Below are 17,518 nucleotides of genomic sequence, written 5' to 3'. Positions count from 1 at the left end.
CACGTGTACTTTAGGCTCACGCACGTGTCATACAAACTCACCTGTACCTGTAACAGCCTGCTGTGTTTTTCTACCTGTGTTTAACACGGCTGATGACGGACATGCTCCTGTTTTCTTTCCCCAGTGAATACAGTGTTCCTCTAGAGAGTGTCTCAGAAACCCAGCTGACTCTGTGCAGCCCAGAAAGAGAGCTGCTGCCTCTGGTTTTATCCCACTGCCACTACACCTTGAAGAAAGGCGGGGAGACGGACAGAAACTACGACCTGCTGGGCATCCAGACCCAGCTGGCCCGCCGCTTCCTGGCCGGGAAACCGCTCATCCAAGCGGTAAAAATAAATAAGAATCTAAACCAGTCACACGATTGAAACCAAACATTCTGCTAACCAGCACTGCTGTCCTCTCTGATCACGATCAGGACACCTCGAGGTACTTGAACAGACACCTGCAGGACTTCTCTGTGGTTCTTAATGAGGTCCGGGACAAGATCCATCAGGTGAGACCAGTTCTATTTTAAGATACCTGAGTCTATCTGGAATTGACTTTTAGGCTACGTTAAGACTGCTGGCAAAACCGATTTGTTTCTCAAATCCTATGCTAGTAGCATGTATTCTGATCAGTACTTCCACAAATCTGATTTGAGCAGATGTTTTTTTTATTGCTGTCCAGTCTTTCTAAAGATCAATCTGGATGGACTCCAGCCTGTTTTCATCGTGTGATTAGTTGTTTCTGTTAAGAGTACTTTCACACAGAACGCTAACATTGCGCTGCTGCTAAAAAGTTTGTTTTAGCTTTCGCACCGCAGATAAAAGAATCAACCAATCACGTTGCGAGGAACGGACATATTCAAAATGTACATTAAAGTGTAGACTAGTCCGACCCAAGAAGGCAAACTTTATTACTCCTTTCAATCTTGACAAAGGCAGCTAGATCCACTCTTTCCCTTCTTACCTTTCACAATAAAGGTACTAGACATATACACTGTAACTCTTCACCAGAGGGAACTCAAATTAACTCAGAGCCTTTCACTAAAAGGAAACTCAATAAAATATCTTTCTCTTGAAGCTACACAACAGTTTGCTCGTCAGGCGCTGCTCTACGTCAACAGGATCCTGGATGTTGGCCCTCTGCCTGTGAATCTATTCAAAACTTTTACCGAAAAAGTGTTTCAACCGTCTCAAATTCCCCTCGCTGCCGGTATGAATAGATGTGATGCATTATCTAGCATCTTCGTGTCGTTTATTCTCCACGCCCCCTCGGTGTGTGAAGGCCTTAAGAATGTTCACAGTAGTTCCCTCTGTGGGATTCTGTGAGGCCGCTTTGTTAGAAGTCAGATTCCTTCCCTTCGCTCTCCTCTCGCTGGCCTGCTGACAGTTTCCCGTCCGTCCTACAGGAACCGCTGAAGGGTTCGGTGAGCAGCGCCATGAGGACGGTGCTGCGCTCGTACACGGAGGTCTGTGGTGCCGTGTATGTGGTGAAGATCGGCCTTCGCTTTCTCGGAAAGACGGGCGGAGATCCGAGAGGTCAACTGCTGTCCTACCTCGCTGATTCGCTGCAGATGGAAACACAGATTTCCAGCACTGTAGCCAAGGTAGAAACCTCCAGACCCACAGCTATGACTGACAACACTGCTATGTGAAGAACGGGGTTATGTTGACATCGTTTAGTAAGCAGTGCTTCTCTACAGGGTTGTTTTTCTTTCTATAAAACACACATTTAAATACTATTTCTTTGACTCTAATGTGTGGAAATAAATGAAATAAAAATCAAATCTCACAGCCCGCTCTAGTGCTCTGATGCTATTAAAACAGGTAGTATTCAGGTCCATAAGTTTACATTGTACTTTAAATCATAACTTACGTTTTTATTTTTGGGAAAATGTACCATGCAATGATAATGTACCAGTGCCGATGTTCACTGTGATGATTACACAAGTCAAGCAAGTTTCACTAGTTTTCATACAGAAACAAATAGAAACAAAGGGATACAAACAAAAAATTACAATAAATAACCCCTGAAGAGCAGTGAGTGAGGAGCTAAAACTCTAAACAAACTGGTATGTTTCTGAAATATTAAAACTTGTCTGTTTGATTTTCATTTCAGGGTCTGGGGGAGAGCAGACTTGAACACAGCGTATTCACCTGGCAGCTCCTGACTTCTTGGAAATCTGAGCTCATGCTGAACAGAAATCAAGTAAGTAAAATATGTAACATACGGTGGCGGATCAAGAGAAGTATTTATTACGTGGTGGCAGAAATATATCCATTTATATACATACGCTGATTTAATCGCAAACATTCACATCTATCAATATTTGTGTGGAAAAGCCCCCAAATGAATATACTTTATTTTAGAACATGTCATTTTTGTGGTACATGAATTGAGCATTGTATAGAAAAGAGGGCCTTAGAAATCAATCAATCGTTATATTTCCAACTATTTTAGACATTTTAAATAAGCCAATCACTAAGCCTAAACAACGGCTAAACTGTGCATACGCCAAGCCCCCTTTTAAGAATTTTAAACGCAAACATCCATGAAAGAAACTCCTCCCGTAGTGACCACAGCATTTATTTTTTAGACTTCATCTTCAGTCGTGACCTGCGCTGGCTGCCAGTGGCTGACCCTAAACACCAGGGAGAGTTAAATGTTCTGGGCTGTAATCCTTTGAAAGTGTGCCGTCTGACATGGCCGGCGCCCCCAGATCTGACCCCAATAAAAGCAGAATTTGAGGAATTCAGTCCGCACAGAGGTTTCTGCCACAGAACAGATTACACTTAATTTACGTTCATGTTTCAGGACCCGTTTCGGACGCTTCCCCCCGAGTTCCAGCAGAAGCTGTCTGAGGAAGAGTGGAAGGAGCTGAAGGTTTTCTTCGCCGGCACAGATGTTGACACTTTCTCTTTGGAGCTGCATGAAATTCTGCTGCTGAAGACGAGCAATGCCGTGCCGGAGCAGGGTTACCGCCCACACTGGGAGTAAGCACAAACCATTTGCACTGCCCCCTCCATAGTGAAAACACAACCAAACTGACCATTTGTGAGTTTAGTTTTTGCAGGAAGTAATGCGCCAAATGGTAAAACAATCCTCAAAACATTTGCATTATTTACATCTAATCCCTAGTTTACCCAAGAGGTGTTTATAGGAATGAGAATTTGTTTGAAAGCTCATGAATGTAAGACGTGTGGCTATCGTCAGTTTAAAGATCACCACCCTCGTCTAAAGGAATCCATTGATCCTAGACAGCTTTAATCAGAGCAAAGTGTGGAGGTCTCACCCGGGGCTCTCCCCTGGGATTTGGAGCCTTTCTGACTTCCAGGACCAGAGAGCGTGACCCCTCCAGGCAGCCATCTGTCAGGGGAAAGGAGCTTAAGTTGTATCCCCTCAGCCACAGGTCATTCCTATTGAAGCAGCAGCTGGACAGGGAAGTGAATAGGCATGCGTGTGGTGTAAACAATGGAGGCAGTGCTAACAGTTGTTTTTCTTCATGTCCTCCTCTCCCTGCCGTCTCCAGCATGAGGTCCACCTTAGAGGTCCATTTGGAGCAGAAAAACCTTCCAGTGCTGCTGGGGCTCGAGCTTCTACCAGAGGACATCAGGCTGGGACACGGGGCCGACGTGTGGAGGGCTGCTGTGGAGTTTAAAAGAAGCTAAATTATTTCTACGGACTTATTTCTGATATTGTTGTTATTGTTGTTGGGAGATCTTGTTGTTGGGATATCTGGATATTGAATGTAATTCATTCCATATGATAGGGCATGTTCTGATTAAATCGTTCTGTATATGTTGAGATGTCTGAAAGTGACCAGGGTATAGTGCAAATCAATGCATTTGAAGCAGGCCTATTATATTCCTTATCTTACATGTTGATTCTGTTAATGAGGAGTCTGGGAACAAATAATAAAATCACTATAAATAAATCTGAGTCCTTTTTTTTCTGTTCAAGTCTTTCCCAACTCTCAAAAATGTGATTTTGCCCTCTCACACCTCCCTCTGCAAAGTCAACCAAACCGTTGCTCGAGCCACGCCCCTTGGAATCCACACGTCAGACGGACAGCTCGGCTTAGCCAATCAGATCCACGTACAAAGAGACAATGTTCTATCTCCGCCAATCACAGACGTCGAGAGGCTGCCGTTATGTGCCTCGTTACCACAGAGATGATGTTACGCGTTATTTGGCTCCCACTGAGTCAACGGAGTACTTTCTCTGGGTATCAGGAGGATTGTGTCGGGACCTAAAGCCGTGAAACCGAACACAGAGCGTATCAGCAATGGTGCCATCCAGCTTGTGAAGAAGTAAGTAGTCTGAAAAGCGACAATCGACATTGTTGGGGTCGGTGGGACGGTTGATTGATGACGTTGCATCAGTTTGGAATAATCAGTAACAGTCGATAAGATAACGTTACTAACGTCAAATGTACCGTTATTATTAACGGTATAATGACCGTGTTAGCTTGCTGTACCAGTAGCTATTAGCTTGCATGTAATATTATGATAACTAACGACGACTAGATGTGTTGTTTTGCTCATGCTCGTGCTGCTTCATACGCAGCGATATTTATTATCACACCTCCTGTCACGTGCTTGTGATGGGAAGATGATAACACACACCTGTCGAAGTGGAGCAGCAGGTAATATGTCAGAAAACAAAGTGTTTGTCTCGCACGAGCTCAGGATGCACAACCAGCTGTGCTCCCAACAACACAACAACACAACACTAAACATCTGTGCAATACAAACACACTGCGATACTACAATTACTCTGTCTGTATATATATAATACTGTAGTTATTGTGGATTTCTTTACTTTTTAATATTCTTTACTGTTTTATTACTTATTTACAATGTTTTGATGTGTTTTTTTACTATGTCTCTTGTTTTTTTATCTTATCTTATCTTACACTTTAGCAACACCAGGCTACTGTTAGCCTCATAGCTTTATGTATTTCTATAAGTTAACGTACCTGACGTTAGCGTGGTCCGTAGCTAACGTGATGCACAGTAACGGGTCCTAACAACCTTAGCGTTACCTGCTGTCAGACTGTCCCAGATGTGTTGACTCAGCAGTGAGTGGGTTTGTTGTCGGTTACCCAGGGAGACAAAACAGTCAAGGGGAAAGTGATGTTACTTCCTCTGTTGTTGTGGCAGAAGTGTGTCTTACATTCAAGCCTATCTGACTCTCTTTCAGGTTTTTTTAAAGGATGCATGCAACACGTAGCCCTTCATCCATCCCGACAGCGGCCTCAGGAGATGCCTTGGACCTCAGCTTGGCAGGCTCCCAGCTGTCCATGTCCAGAAGGCCCAGCAGTGCATCACCTGGGAAGTACTTCTCTCGGTCCGTGTCGGTTTCTGTGGCTGGTGACAGCAGAGGAAAACGCAACACCCTGGTGAGTAACCGTCTGCTGCCATATGTGCACTTTTGAGCTGGCGGCAGAACGGAGCTGCTGACTGTTTACGAGTTCTGATCGAATCAAGAAGCAGGAAAGAGCAAACTGTCTCAGAACTCTCCAGGACACCATGATGTGTGTAATGTTTGCAAACAAATCTTCTAAATCCACAGAGTGATGCCAGCTTTGGGAGCTCCCGCTCCATCAAGAACCTCCGGCGGTGCAACAGCACCACGCAGGTTAATCAGCAGGCCAACATCAGTTTAAGGTGCAAACACACACACACATGCACACACACCTGCTGATGTAATAACACTGGAACTATGCATGCTGGTAACACATTGGTATCCCTTCTTATTCCTCTGGGCCAGAACTCTTCCCTTCATTCCTTATCACTGACATTGACACACTAAAGTGCACAGAGCACAGTATGTGCTGATTGTATTCTGCAAAGCCTCAGGCACAACATGTCCTCCTGTTGGATCATCAGATGACCTTTACAGTAACACACATGTTTTTGTAAACGACAGAGAAGAATGTGTGCATTTCAGATAAGGTGCGTCAGACGGTCTTGGAGCGGTGCTGGTGCTCTGAATCCCTGGAGCTCTTGCGCGGAATCTTTGCTCTTTAAACCAGAGAAGTCTCTCTTCAGCGAGCAACAGCTGGCAGCCCTGAAGCTCCAGGACAATGGGAATTGTGGCGCGCCAGCTCCGGCATGATAAAGAGTGGAGGGGAGCTGGGCGGCTGTTGCTAGGGTCGCGGGGTGCAGCGACTTGCTTTGTCCCAGGTTAGAGGGGGGAGGGCCGGGACCTTGGGGTCAAATTACCCCCCCTCCCCAGCAGGAGCCAGTGAAAGGAAAGTGTGTGTGCACGCTCTGCTTCTATTGTCCGGCAGCTGCCGCCATCCCCCCCCCCCCCCCTGCCCCCGAGGATGAAGGGCGGGGGGGCTTTAATTTTAAAACCGTTCTAAGTCCCCCCCACCCCCCCCCCCCCCTCCCCCCCAAGTCTCTGAGTCTTTCAGGGCCATCATTGGGTCACTCGCCACCCCTCTGCCTCTCCACTGCTTCCTCCCCTCCGTGCACCACTCTCTTGAAAAGCAGAAAGTGGAGGAATGTGCTGCCTCAATTGTGTTGTCAGATTGCTTTTCATTGGGCCAGCTGGCTTCACCCCCCTCTGAAGACACACATGCTCACACACATGCTCATTTCTATACTTCTCCAGACACCCTGCACAGCACAGCACAGCACACATAGCGTAGGAGGCCAGGCAAGAGGTCAGCCTACATCTGTGCCTCCTGATGGAGGAGCTGGTGTGTACGGCTATTTGAAGGTCGTCGGGATCAACACATGCATGCACGCATTTGCATGAAATCCATAACGGAGTTCCCCCTCGCAGACGGTCAGCTGCCACATACTGAATTCCAGTACTTGGGGGAGGAGAAGAGCCGGGGATGAGTCCCCTTTCTGCAGCTGTCATTACAACAGTTAATCTTCTGAAAGCCATGACCTGAGGTTCCTGCATTGTGTGCCGTTGTTTAATTGCGTATCGTGTACTGCTAAGCCCTTCTTGTGTGTAAATTGAGCCCATAATGCTTTTTTTACCACTTAAAGGGCGGATTTAAAAAATAAAAAAGTTCTTGGCTCACAGCTACGACGGCCTCTTAAAAATACACTTCACCCTAATTGCACAAATATGTTTTGCCCCACTCTAGTGGTGTCTTCCTATGTAAATAGTTTTGGTTTTATGGGGATAGCAGTGCTAGTATTGTGCAGTATTGTTCTATTGTTCAACCTGTGGCTGACTTGTGTGTGTTCCCCAGTCAGGACCAGAGTCAGGACTACCTGGCCCTGTTCGACAGCAGCTCAGATGGACGCCAGAAACTGGCCAGCCTCAGCAAAGCCTCACCAGACAGAACCACGTGGAACATCCTGGTAGCTGCCTTCAACCACACTCGCATTTCATTTAATATAAAGAGATCCTTTTTGTCCTTTTCCAAGGAAATGTGTTGCTACAGTCTGCACATAAATACATAGGTATATAAATACATTATACATCCAACATAACTACATGAAAGACATCAGATACCTCCACACACATTTGATTTAATAAACATCTTGATCATCATCTGTGCTATATAGCTAAACAACGTAGCTGAAACCAGAATATAAGAGATTTACTAAAGTATTTGTTTCCTCCTTTCCAGACATAAAAACAGATTTGAAGGTTTGTCACTCTCTCAGTAGTTGTAGACGTAACGCGTTTGTTTCCTGTCTCTAAGGACGATCAGCCCAGAACCTTCCCGCTGCACTCGAGCTCCCGCAGCACTGGCAGCGTGGACTCTCCCACCGGCCCGAAGAAAAGAGAGCCTGGCATCGCTCTGGCTGCTACCTTCACTGCCAACAACAGGTGGGCAGCGGCTCTGACACGCGCACACACACACACACACACACACACACACACACACACACACACACCAGGTAGAGCAGGGACCAGCAGGGACCACCGGTGACTACTTGCTCTGCGGCATTCTAGATTTCTAGCTGCTTCTCACATTTCATACCTGCTGATCATGGCAGCTGATACTGCCTTCAGGAATTCCACCCACACACTGAGACGTTTTTCTTTCATAAAAATTTGTAATATGGTAAGAATTTCAAAGCATGTACAGTATCTGTTACTGTAAGGCCTTGGGGGGGGGGGGGTGAAGTGTGAAAAAGTTTCAGTGGCATTCTCATCACACAAACTCCTGGAGAGGGTCACCGTGTCTTTTTGTTCTTCCCAGGAGCAACAAGGGAGCTGTGGGGAACTCGGTCACCACCATCTTACACAACAACTACTCTGAGAAACCACTGACGCCCAAGAGCTCCAACCAGAGGCCGTCCTTTAAGTATGTCCTGGAATGAACATCATTGCTTGCTTTACTCATTTATTATAATCACAATCAGTTGTTATTGTAACATTTCATCATTGGAATTTTATTGAATTGAATTTTCTTTCAGCAACATCCTGAAGGCCACAGCAAACGATGAGGTGTCACAAGACAACAGCTCCCTGACAAAGTCCCAGAAGAATTTCTCCTCAACGTCCTCCACCTCCAACAACAGGTCTCCGGTGTCGGCTCAGCGCGGCAGCCCCGTCCCGTCCCGACGGAGGGAGGTCACCGAGGAGGAGGCCGAGAGGTCAGACCCACTGTTGTGTGTTTACTGTTCTGTTGGCGTTGATGTTCTCCCGTCCATTGTTCCATGACTCATAGCAGCTCCTGTGTGTGTTCTGAAGGTTTATTCAGCAGGTGAACCAGGCAGCGGTCACCATCCAGCGCTGGTACAGACGCCACGCCAAGAGACGGCACACTAACCAGGCGGCGCTCAAACGCATCCTCGCCAGTAAAAGAAAGGTGTCCATCGTCCTCACCTCTTATTCTCCATAGCCTGGACTGGTCTAGTTTCTCTCTTTCTATTCACAGAGTATCAACTGTCACACTATCTCTGTGTTTCCCTTGTAGGAGTGGGAGGAGAGAACAGAAGAGGACAGTCGCCCGGAGCAGCAGCAGAAGAGAGACGAAGACAGGAAACGGATTCGTGAGGAGAAAGCTCGCCAAGCCCGCCTGGCTGCCATCCAGGTACCCAGCTCTCATTTACCTCCAGCTGTTCTAGTGCTGCACGAACATAAAGTTTCACTGATGCAGCAGAGAGGCAGAGACAGAGTCTGACTTTTAATCCTTGTGCCGTGGTCCACAAACACTGGATCCTATTCCACCCATAATACCTCACAGCAGCACTTTCTGTGGATGCTAGAGCTAAGATCTACTTTATTAGCTCACGCACTGGACCCTAACCAAACATTTGAAACAAGCGTCTTTGCGGCTGCTTTCCCTGGAATACGTTGGCTCACAACGTTGTCCTGTGTCTCCCTCTGGTGGTGTGTTACAGGAGCTACAGCAGAAACAAGCTCAGCGGGTTGCAGAGGCTCAGCATGCAGCGGAGGTGGAGCTGGAGAGTCTGAGGCCGACTGGCGCATTCGGACGCAAGAAGCCGCCCAAGATTTCTCTCACCAACAGAAGTCCAGCCTCACCGGGCAACAACAGCCCGATGTCACCCACTGAGGGGAAAGCTAAGAACACCGGTCTGTATGCCGCTGCTTTTTTTGTTTATGATTTCTGGGCATTGAAAAGTCTGTTGTCCTTATAGTTCTCATGGTATATTGTTGTGTGGTATTTAAGGGCACTCGTACTGGTCAGCACAATCATGAATATTATAATAAGTGTATTGATTTGTAATGTGTCTCCACAGAGTCCAATTGGAATGTTACAGCTGACTTAATTGAGCTGAGCTTCAGGGCCATTTCCCCAGCTTTGTCCAATCACAGAGGCTCTCAGTGCTCTCAGGTAAATACCGTCACAGCTTAGCTCTCCACTATAACGCCTCCTCTCTCTTTCTCCTGGTGCATAACGCCTCCCCTCTCTTTCTCCTGATGAATAACGCCTCCTCTCTCTTTCTCCTGGTGCATAACGCCTCCCCTCTCTTTCTCCTGGTGCATAACGCCTCCCCTCTCTTTCTCCTGGTGCATAACGCCTCCCCTCTCTTTCTCCTGGTGTATAACGCCTCCTCTCTCTTTCTCCTGGTGCATAACGCCTCCCCTCTCTTTCTCCTGATGTATAACGCCTCCCCTCTCTTTCTCCTGGTGCATAACGCCTCCTCTCTCTTTCTCCTGGTGCATAACGCCTCCCCTCTCTTTCTCCTGATGTATAACGCCTCCCCTCTCTTTCTCCTGGTGCATAATGCCTCCTCTCTCTTTCTCCTGGTGCATAACGCCTCCTCTCTTTCTCCTGGTGCATAACGCCTCCTCTCTCTTTCTCCTGGTGCATAACGCCTCCTCTGTGTGTTTCCTTTATGGGATCAGGAGGACAGAGCCGAGGCAGAGGTTTGTCTGGTGCAGCAGCAGAACGACAGGAAGTCTCTTCGTAAAGAGAAAGCCCGTCTGGTCCTCCTCGCTACCACGCAGGTGAACACACCTGAGGTACATACTGTGTTCTAGACCCTAATTAATGAAACGATCACACAGAGTTGAGGCTCACAGCTGTTGACTGACTGACGTCTCCCTCTGGTGGTGTGTTACAGGAGCTGCAGCAGAAAAGAGTGCAGCGCTCTGCAGAGCCTCAGCATGAGGTGGAGCTGGAGAGTCTGAGACAAACGGGTGTGGTCGGACGCAGGAAGATTTCTCTCACCAACAAAGGTCCGGCCTCAGCGGGCAACAACAGCCCGACGTCATCCACAGATGTGAAGGCTAAAAACACAGGTGAGCCTTATTGACCACCAATAACATATCCAGTTACGGATGCTAAACAACATGGAAAGTAGATCATGTGAAAGAACCCTGTAATACTGTAGCTGTAGCGGTGTTGGAGTACTCGACTGGATCTCTAGACCACTTATTAAAGTCCCGGTGTCTCCGTGTCAGACAAAGAGGACTCTGCAGCTGATATCACTAAACTGCCTGTGTGTTTAAGTTGGTCTCGCCCTACCTTGGTCTCTGTCTTGGTCTCAACCCCTCAAAGTCTTGGTCTTGTCTCGGCCTCGACACACTCTGGTCCTGGTCTTGACGTGGTCTTGGTTTCAATGTTTCCACAGACTCCAATCTGAACGTTGTGGCTGAGTTCGGTGAGCTCTCCAGCTTCAGAGCAGTTTCCCCAGCTTTGTCTAATTGCAGAGCCTCCCAGTGTTCCCAGGTAAAGAATTAAACACCAGCTGCACTTTATTGATTAAAAACGATTGACCAATAATCGTTCCGTCCGTTATAAGCTTGTTTGTGATCTCCGTGCTGCAGGAGATCCTGCAGAGGTCGGTGAGTGTGGAGGACCAGCGGCAGGGAGCTTTGTCCAGCAGAGCTCCGTCTAAAACCACCCTGAACGATCTGCTGGACACCCTGAAGCTGTTGGAGGAGGAGCCAGAGAGGCTGTCACAGCCCAAGTGCTACAGCAAAGAGAAATACGCCTGGATAGATGAGGTGACACTAATACGAGTATTCATTTCCTAGTTATGTAGCGCTGATCACCAGCCAGAGTGGACTTCTCTGTTCACGACTTTAACCTGCATCTCCACTGTGTCTCGCCTAAAGGACGGAGACTCCAACTCTCTGACCACCGACAACCTGGAGCGTCACGGCCAGCTGAGTCACCATCCCGCGCTGCCAGACGGGGGCGCCCTGCTCTCCGAGGCCAAGCTGCAGAGCATCATGAGCTTCCTGGACGAGATGGAGAAGTCTGAACAGGAGAGACCACGCTCGGTGACTTCGGGGTCGCACAGAGAGGTCAGCGTCTGTCCGCTCTCAGGATACGTTAATCCCGCTGTTGTTGGATTTCCTGATTAATAACAAAAGCGATAAATAAGTTGACACACTTTGACCGCTTGTGCTTGTGACCCTGCGTGTTCTCAGGCCGTGCTGTCGGAGGAGGAGCTGGTTGGTGTTGAGCAGGCGTCCGCCACCGCCGCCGAAGTCTCCGGCTCCATGATGAGAATCAAGCTGGAGCTGGAGGAGAAGAATCGCGCAGTCAACATGCTGCAGACCGCACTGGTGGGGGAAACACACACACATTACTGTACATTTTAACGTGGGATGACGATACCCAGACCTCAGGATTGTTTATCTTGTTTGTCTCCTTCAGGGCCAGCAGAGGGAGCTCACCGTGAGACACGTGAAGGAGACCGAGAAGGAGCTGAGCAGGAGCTTCCAGCTCCAGAGGGAACAATATGAAGCCACCATCCAGAGACACCTCACATTCATCGATCAGGTAGCTGCACGTACACAACCTAACCTGCATCCAGCTCTTCTCACACGTCTTCTCTCGTGGTTTAAGACTATGTTCTGTCTTTCTTCAGCTGATCAACGATAAAAAGCTGTTGACTGAGCGCTGTGAAGGAGTGTTGGGAGAGCTGAAGCAGGTGGACCAAAAGTACACCAAGAAGATTGCACAGATGCAGGAGCAGCATGAGATGGTGAGAAGATGTTCCCTCCAGCTGAACAGCTCGATGGTGATCGAATGTTCCCGCGGAGATTTATGAATTTGCTCGTGCACTTCTAAGTTTTCTTCTTCTGCTTTGCATCTCGCGTCATCGTGTCGCAAGGAGCGCTTTCTTGCAGTGCTGCTTTTGTCTAACTGTCTTTTCTACCACTGTGTTTACCCTCTCCTCCTCCTCTTCCTCTTCTTCTTCTTCACTGTCTTTCTCCGTCCTTTTCTGTATATCTGTTTTGTTCCCTGGCTTTTAGGTGTGGCAAATTCTGGGTCCCTTGTGCGAGGTAACTTATTTTTTCTCCTCTCTCCTGGTCATCATGGCACGATCATCCCTCTCATTCTACCATTCCTTTTTCCTTTCATTTGTCTGTCCCTCACACCTTCTGTTGGACAGTCTGTCTGCATGTGAGTCTTTTCTCATTCATCTCTAGATGTAAATATAGAGCTTATTGGATTTATGCTGTTGGGTTAGATTGAACTCCTCCTATTACCCTTGTGGCTCTTTGATCTTAACATGCATACCCCTTGACTTCGTCACTGTTGTCTTCACCTTGTGAAAGCTGAACAAAGTCCCTCCCGAGCTTTACATGAGAATAATACCCTGCTGCTGATTTATCAGCGCTGCCTCTCTGTGACACCAAACCACCTCCGTCGTTTCCCCTCCTCAGGAAATCAAGAAGTTAAAAGAGCTAATGAGCGCCACGGAGAAGATCCGCCGGGAGAAATGGATCGACGAGAAAACCAAGAAGATCAAAGAGATCACTGTGAAAGGTACTTCAGCCTCAAAGTTCTCTGATTCCAGCTTCTTAAATGTGGATATCTTCTGCTTTCTCTCCTCCTCTGTGAGAGTAAACTAAATGTCTTTGAGACGAGACATTTGACGACGTCTTCTTTGGCTTTGGGAAAAACTAGTCGACATTTTACTCACCAAACTACTAATCGATCAATTGAGAAAATAATTGACAAAGAAAGAAAATCGTTTGCTGTCATGTTGTGTACTTCTAACTTGCTTGGGGGTAACTTCTTATCAAGTACTCTTTTATTCATGCATCCTTTAGCAGCAATCTGACATGACCTCAGCTTCTGTTCAGTACTCGTATTGACTCTCACCATCAACCTCAACGCCGCATGCTGCCTTGCATCTACTATATGTAGTAAACACACTTTGTCCATCATGAATCTATTGTACTGGCTGTTTCCTGGCTCGTGAAGGGCGGCATGAACAAAGAGGAGCAGACACTTACCGAGTTCCTATTTCCTGCCTGAGGATTCATGAGAGTCCATGAGAAGTCCCAGACAGTCGTCAGCCAGAGCTGATGAAGTGTTTGTAGAGTCACCGAGCTCGAGAGCCCTTCTTTGTGTTTCTCTACTCAGTGACTGCTTCGCTGTATTTACTTCTGTTTTCACCAATATTTGGACCAAAATAAACCTGCCTCGAAGTCATCTGACTCATGACTATCCAGAATCATTATTTAAAACAAAACACGAATCATCACATTTTCCTCCCAGCGTGTTTCATCCAGTGAGCCGTAAGCATCTTGCAGGCCCTAGGCTGGATTCTGTTCTTCCACCCCCCCAGGTCTGGAGCCAGAGATCCAGAAGCTGATCTCGAAGCACAAACAGGAGCTGAAGAAGCTGCGGACGCTCCACGAGGCGGAGCTGCTGCAGGGGGACGACCGGGTGGCCCAGCGCTACGTCCGCCAGTGTGAGGAGCTCCGCCAACAGCTGGAGAGGGAGAAGGAGGAGCAGTGTCAGAGAGAGAGGGAGCTAGCCAAACAGAGGTGGGCATGTCACGCCATCAGTACTCATTACAGCCTTCTGTAGAACGTCATCAAACATATGCAGGTGCATGTTGGCCATCCAGACGAGTTAGAAGCTTCAAACATGGAATCCAAACTGTCTCCAACATCAAAATGTCTGGTTGTTGAGTGTTCAGTTGTCAGAATCAATATTCCAACAGCTGACTTAAGTTTTACATGTTGGAATTCTGAATTATGTTAAACGAGTAATCGCGTTAACTGGTGACTCTCAGCCGAGTCCGTGGTGGCTCGGAGTAACTTAACAGTTAGATCAGAGGTATTCAATTAAAGTTCAGCGATGTCCAGTTAGAGAGAATGTCCTCATCCAAAGGTCGATTAATGATTTAGTCCCATGTATAGTGAACAACAGTTGTATTAACGTCTGTATGAGTCAACATCTGACTGTCAAAGCAAGTAAAGAAAGTTCAGTTGAACTGGATTAATTATAAATAATATACTCTAATAATGAATAAATCTTCTCTTATTTCAAGTAACATGTAGGCTGGATAAAAAATACAATACATATCAGTAAGTGTTGGAAGAATGTGACTCTTAAAATAAAGTAGTTCATTTTAGAAAAATTAATGTAGCTGAATTGTCTTTGTGCTGCTTTTCTGATCATTTTGGGCTCTTAGATCGTTTATGGTTTGTACCTTCATGTCAGATGTGAGTGGGTACATTTGCTCAAAAGAGTTGTCTTTGTCTCGTAGTGACGCTTCACATTACTGCTTCTAAACTCACTCCATTGTCTCTGAACATACAGTATGTGACATACTGGTTTTGAACTGCCGACAGGAAGAATGAAGATATACCAGTCTGTCCATTCTTGGTTTAAGACTCTTATCTCCCTGGTCTCTCTGGTCTCTGTCTAGATTTCTCTTCTTAGAGAACATCGTGTGAAATAACTTCTCTGGTGTGTGTGTGTGCGTGCATGTGTGTGTGTGCGTGCATGTGTGTGCGCATGCGTGCGTGCGTGCAAATGTCACTGGAGTTGCAATGTTTATAGGAATACACATATATGATTATACTGTATACATGTATGATATGACGCATGTAATTGGTCTGTGTGTTTCCTGGACCGCTGAACGAGTGGCGTAAAATAGAAGCGCTCTGTTAGAATTAATTATTTATTAACTGTCAATTATCGGTTTTAGGTCCGGGTCCGCATACAACGGCGTTTGGGTCCGGAACCGGACCGCAGTCTGCCTAGTGACCCCTGGCTTAGATAATAAACACAGATGAGTCTGTGTTTAAGATCGACTGAAGGCTTTCACGAGGACACCGTCGTGTTCTGTTGGTGTTTTAAACAGCTTTTGTCACTACGAGTAACCACGGACGCATTGAGTCTCCAGTTAACACGGTCACTGTTTAAACCGAAGCATCGTCTTCGGCTACAAGCTACCGAACGTGTTGACCTCTGAGTCTCTGTCCTGGTGTTTGAAGTACATGAACACAGATAACAGAGTTGATCATCTAGTAAGTTGTAGTTTCATGGACACTATAAACATGCAAGCACACACACATTAACACAGTAGAAGTCAGCTTACAACTGTCCAACCTCACACTCGGCTCTTTGAACTGAAAGAAACAAAGAAAAACTTCAGACAGGAAGCAGGAAGCAGCTTTAAAGTGAACATCTTGCGTACCAAGCAGCCTGCGTGGAGCTTAAAGCCTGAGCGAGATGGCCTTCAGTCTTACCAGTTTATCCAACCTGCTCCTCATGGCTATTTCTGGAAGCGCTGAATTCATGCTGACTGTAACGCAAGAGAAGTGACACACAGAGACAAAGAGAGATTTTAAATTTATATTTCAATTTTGCATCCGTGGTGCACGAGGAGTGATCTGGACCTGGAACAGGCCGGTAGAGTTAGCGAGTTGGTTAAAAGGCAGCGCTCTCATGTTTGTGTGCTCTGCCAGTGAATAATAAGTCCACATCGTTTACCTTCATTTCAGCAGCCTGTGTCTTTCTGCTCATGTGTGTCAGATATGAGAAGCAGCTTCAGGAGGAGGAGCTATCGCTGCAGCAGCAGAGGAGGCGGCTCTACAAGGAGGTGGCTGATGAGAAAGAGAGGCTGGCTCAGCTGGCTGCAAGGTAATGTCAGAGGTCACGTCTTTTTCCACTGTGAAAATCTGAAGTCATGAACCGGAGTTGTTTTTCTTATGAGAGACTTCCACAGAATGTTCCATTAGTTGGTCGTCATTCTCCAGAGCAAGAAGCTGAATCATTAAACTCCTCTGGGTGTTCTGAGTTGTGGTTCCAGTCTAGTCTGGTAGTTTGTTTTAGAAATTTAGTCCCACATGGATGATGCTGACAGCCTGTGATGAACAGAGAACACTGAATGTATCTCGTACATGCAACCTCATTGTTGAGCTCCACAGGAACCGTTTGGTGTTTCCCAAAACCTCCTGAGTGAATCGACTGTATGCTCACGGTCAAGGCTCTTCTTTGTGTTTCTCCGGCAGGCAGCGCAGCGAGCTGGAGGATCTGCGGAGGCAGCTGGAAGAGAACAGCTCTCTGGCTGGGAGGGCCCTCCGAGAAGAGCTAGACAAGACCAGAGAGGAGCAGGAGAGGAGGCACCAGGTGAGGAGTGTGAACTGTGCAGGATAACAGCAGCATCATTAACTAGTAGCTGCACCTCTGCTAACATCCATCACACGAATCTCAGGCAGTTAGCAGGAACCTCATTGAGTGTTGTTTGCGTGACCAGGTGGAGATGAAGGCCTTACAAGAACGTTTGGACATCGAAAAGCAGATGTGGGAGCAAAACTACAAGAAAAAAGAGGTTTGTTCACAGCGAGGTGTAAGAAACTAAACTAAATACCCTGAAAATATGAAGTTTCCTGCAGGAATGCGCTTCCTCCTGAGCTAACACATGAAAATGTGTTCTAGTACATGCAGGTTCACCTGTTAAAACTTCTCTTCACTGCATTACCAGTCATCATGTATCAGTTTTAGAGTTACTGTGAGGAACATTTTACTGGTTGTGAATCAGTCTCTGTTCCAGTAACTTCCTGTTAATAAGTGAAAAATTAACCAACAAGGAAGAAATTCTACATTTAACCCGAGCCAGGGTGTGTAAGCGATTACCTTTTTTTGTGTGTGTGCGTGTGCGTGTGCGCGTGTGTGTGCGTGCGCAGGAAGCGTGGCTGCTGAGCCGCGAGCGCGAGCTCAAAGAAGAACTGCGACGAGGACGCGACAAAGAGATCGAGCTCGCCATCTGGACGCTGGAGGAGGAGACCAGCAAGGACAAGGAGGAGTGTGAGAGGGCAGCTGACAACAGGTGTGTGTGTGTGTGTGTGTGTGTGTGTGTGTGTGTGTGTGTGTGTG

At 47.0% G+C, this 17,518-nt stretch overlaps 2 protein-coding genes across 4 annotated transcripts in view; both read left to right on the top strand.

Moving 5' to 3' along the window:
- Positions 1-3,916, top strand: part of rnf213b (ring finger protein 213b) — a 35,265-nt gene extending 31,349 nt beyond the window's left edge. The window contains exons 60-65 of the mRNA XM_031842642.1: positions 125-326; positions 416-493; positions 1,391-1,588; positions 2,101-2,190; positions 2,797-2,975; positions 3,512-3,916. Of these exons, the coding sequence (XP_031698502.1) occupies positions 125-326; positions 416-493; positions 1,391-1,588; positions 2,101-2,190; positions 2,797-2,975; positions 3,512-3,650 (886 nt within the window). The 3' untranslated portion in view covers positions 3,651-3,916. The remainder of the gene's footprint in view (positions 1-124; positions 327-415; positions 494-1,390; positions 1,589-2,100; positions 2,191-2,796; positions 2,976-3,511) is intronic.
- A 97-nt stretch (positions 3,917-4,013) lies between these two features.
- cep131 (centrosomal protein 131) overlaps positions 4,014-17,518 on the top strand; it is a 17,205-nt gene continuing 3,700 nt past the window's right edge. The window contains exons 1-26 of one of the 3 annotated variants that reach the window (XM_031842648.1): positions 4,014-4,292; positions 5,185-5,383; positions 5,557-5,651; positions 7,202-7,313; positions 7,661-7,788; positions 8,165-8,269; positions 8,382-8,561; positions 8,659-8,776; positions 8,885-9,001; positions 9,312-9,504; positions 9,672-9,766; positions 10,282-10,383; positions 10,500-10,677; positions 11,010-11,107; positions 11,206-11,385; positions 11,497-11,688; positions 11,815-11,952; positions 12,044-12,169; positions 12,258-12,374; positions 12,646-12,675; positions 13,060-13,162; positions 13,971-14,172; positions 16,175-16,282; positions 16,654-16,771; positions 16,899-16,973; positions 17,329-17,471. In XM_031842648.1, the coding sequence (XP_031698508.1) occupies positions 5,198-5,383; positions 5,557-5,651; positions 7,202-7,313; positions 7,661-7,788; positions 8,165-8,269; positions 8,382-8,561; positions 8,659-8,776; positions 8,885-9,001; positions 9,312-9,504; positions 9,672-9,766; positions 10,282-10,383; positions 10,500-10,677; positions 11,010-11,107; positions 11,206-11,385; positions 11,497-11,688; positions 11,815-11,952; positions 12,044-12,169; positions 12,258-12,374; positions 12,646-12,675; positions 13,060-13,162; positions 13,971-14,172; positions 16,175-16,282; positions 16,654-16,771; positions 16,899-16,973; positions 17,329-17,471 (3,239 nt within the window). In that variant the 5' untranslated portion in view covers positions 4,014-4,292; positions 5,185-5,197. Of the gene's footprint in view, positions 4,293-5,184; positions 5,384-5,556; positions 5,652-7,201; positions 7,314-7,660; positions 7,789-8,164; positions 8,270-8,381; positions 8,562-8,658; positions 8,777-8,884; positions 9,002-9,311; positions 9,505-9,671; positions 9,767-10,281; positions 10,399-10,499; positions 10,678-11,009; positions 11,108-11,205; positions 11,386-11,496; positions 11,689-11,814; positions 11,953-12,043; positions 12,170-12,257; positions 12,375-12,645; positions 12,676-13,059; positions 13,163-13,970; positions 14,173-16,174; positions 16,283-16,653; positions 16,772-16,898; positions 16,974-17,328; positions 17,472-17,518 lie in introns of all 3 variants that reach the window. The other 2 variants (XM_031842646.1, XM_031842652.1) reach the window with 2 other exon arrangements.

The sequence above is a fragment of the Anarrhichthys ocellatus genome, unplaced genomic scaffold, assembly GCF_004355925.1.
Source record: "Anarrhichthys ocellatus isolate YVR2014 unplaced genomic scaffold, GSC_Weel_1.0 scaffold4, whole genome shotgun sequence".
In the NCBI taxonomy this organism is placed as follows: Eukaryota; Metazoa; Chordata; class Actinopteri; order Perciformes; family Anarhichadidae; genus Anarrhichthys; species Anarrhichthys ocellatus.
This window is presented reverse-complemented; position numbering and strand designations above follow the sequence as displayed.